The sequence below is a fragment of the Echinops telfairi genome, unplaced genomic scaffold, assembly GCF_000313985.2.
Source record: "Echinops telfairi isolate 266 unplaced genomic scaffold, ASM31398v2 ScPeMD7_3533;HRSCAF=4204_1, whole genome shotgun sequence".
In the NCBI taxonomy this organism is placed as follows: domain Eukaryota; kingdom Metazoa; phylum Chordata; class Mammalia; order Afrosoricida; family Tenrecidae; genus Echinops; species Echinops telfairi.
The window spans coordinates 24,392,176-24,394,269 of NW_022107432.1; the positions used below are offsets into that span (position 1 = coordinate 24,392,176).

The following is a 2,094-nucleotide window of genomic DNA, read 5'->3' on the forward strand; positions in this document are numbered from 1 at the left end:
CACCGTTCCGGGACGCACCTACCCCAGCAGCACCAGCCACAAAGAGTGGCCCAGCCTGACGTGTCAGCAGCGCTGAGGCTGAGGACACCTGGCTGCCCATCCTAGGTCCCTCGCCCTCCTTCCGGCTTTCTCCGGCCTCTCCTCCCAAAGATGGCTGCATCACGCCGCTGGTTTCCAGAAAGCAATCTTGGCCACATGGCCACTTGGGTCTCCCTTATCTCGTACACCTCCTGGCCCCCAGGGCTCATAGGAAAAAGTAGATAAGATGAACCGTGCGTGGAAACGCACACAGGAACAATGGGTGCCCGCAGCGCCCGGTACTTCAGGGTGGCGGTCATGCTTGCTCAGGGCAAGGGGACAGGGCCTGGGTGGGTCCCTCGGGTATAAAGGGAGAAGGCCTGCTCAGGCGGTCACTCACTGCTACCGCAGGACTCAGAGTGGCGTTTCCTCTGCGGCGAGCTGGGAATCGGCATCATGCAGGGGCTCCTGGCAGCTTTGGTCTGCCTCCAGGTCTTGGAGGCAGCGGTGGTCAAGTGAGTCTGGATCCTGGCTGGTACAGGGAGCCTGCGACCAGAGCCCTTTGAGGGACAGCCCAGGCAGGGGAGACCCTACCCATCTCTGCCTTACAGGGGGCATGGAAGGCACCTTTGCTGGTGTAGGATGGGACTCAGAGATGGGGAGGAGGGCCAGAGGCCGTGTGTGTGTGTGTGTGTGTGTGTGTGTGTGTGTGTTGTGTATGTGTGTGTAAGGGAGGAGGAATTGCAGATGCACTTGAAGATGGAGGAAGGGCCATGAGCCCCACGATGCAGGTGGTCGTTAGAAGGAGCATCGATCCCCCTGAAAGAATGCAGTCTTACTAACACCTTGACTTTAGCCCAGTGAAGCTGAGTTTGGACTTCTGGCCTCTGGGACTCTCAGATAATAAAAGACCAAGTTGTGGTCAGGTGTTCTGCCATCATAGGAAATGTATATGCATCCTTTCTTTGGGGCACAGGGAGAGTTTTACTGCTAGGATTTGACATGAAAAGATTGATGTAGGGAAGTCCTTGAAAAATCCCACGAGCTTCATAAATAACCCAAAGCCAAGCCTGGAGCCTGAATTACAGCAAGCTTTCTATTGTGTTGGGATCACCTGCACAGTTTGTGAAATGCATTCTAGTCTCTAAAACTCCTATTAATGTGATGACGGAAATCCAACCTGAAATCTGAGCCACAAGGCCAGCATTTGAGTCTGAGCCACGCTCATGCAAAGTCCGAGGCGCCTGGTGGAGCCACGGGAGAGAGAGCGGATGCTCAGGAGGCCGTGGCCAGCAGAGCCCTCGCCTGGGCCTTGCTCTCTCTCCCCACCCGGCACAGATCGCGTCATGGGCCCGGCATCGCACCTGACATCCTCTTTGCTTCTGACCGGAGAGTTCCCCCTTCACTTCATTTATTTATTTTTGGGGGGTTGGCGGATGCGACATGTTTCTTCCTCAAAAAGAAAAGAAAGCCCTAAACAAGAAAAGCGTACTCAGCACTTTCTGGATCATTACTCTTTAGTCTGGTGTCCTCGTCTATTTGACGCCAGTTTAAAAGAAAAATGACGTTGGCCCGTGGAGCTGGCTAGCCAAAAACAGGAAAAAGAAAAGTGAGGGGCTGAAGATTTGGGAAACGTCTCAAAGCAGTTGATTTCCGGCCTAGGCACCACGCATTTATTTCTTGTTTGCTTTTTTGGAACAGTTTTATGGACATAGTTCACATGACCTACAATTCAATAATTCAATCCCCTTAAAAAGACGTATGCAGTCATGACCACAATCAGTTTTAGAACACTATCTTCTTCCTGTGCTCTTTGTTGTCAGCCTCCCCTCTGCCCCCTACCTCCCCTGCCTAGCCCCAAGGAAACTATTAATCCAGCCATTGTTCTATAGATTTCCTGATCCTAGATTTCAGTACAGGAAGACACACAAAACACAAACCAAGACCAAACCCGAGCAACAAGGACAAAATAAAACAGAGGAAAGCTTCAGTTGAAAAGAAAGCAGAAAATATTAAAAACAGGAGCACATTTAAAACAAGTCAAAAGGGACATCAAACGATAAGGTGGTACTAAGC

At 51.5% G+C, this 2,094-nt stretch overlaps 1 protein-coding gene across 1 annotated transcript in view; it reads left to right on the plus strand.

The window, feature by feature from the left end:
* The first annotated feature begins 474 nt into the window (after positions 1-474).
* The window catches only part of PGC (progastricsin), a 9,373-nt gene continuing 7,753 nt past the window's right edge, over positions 475-2,094 (plus strand). The window contains exon 1 of the mRNA XM_004710760.3: positions 475-533. Coding sequence (XP_004710817.1) covers positions 475-533 — 59 coding nt within the window. The remainder of the gene's footprint in view (positions 534-2,094) is intronic.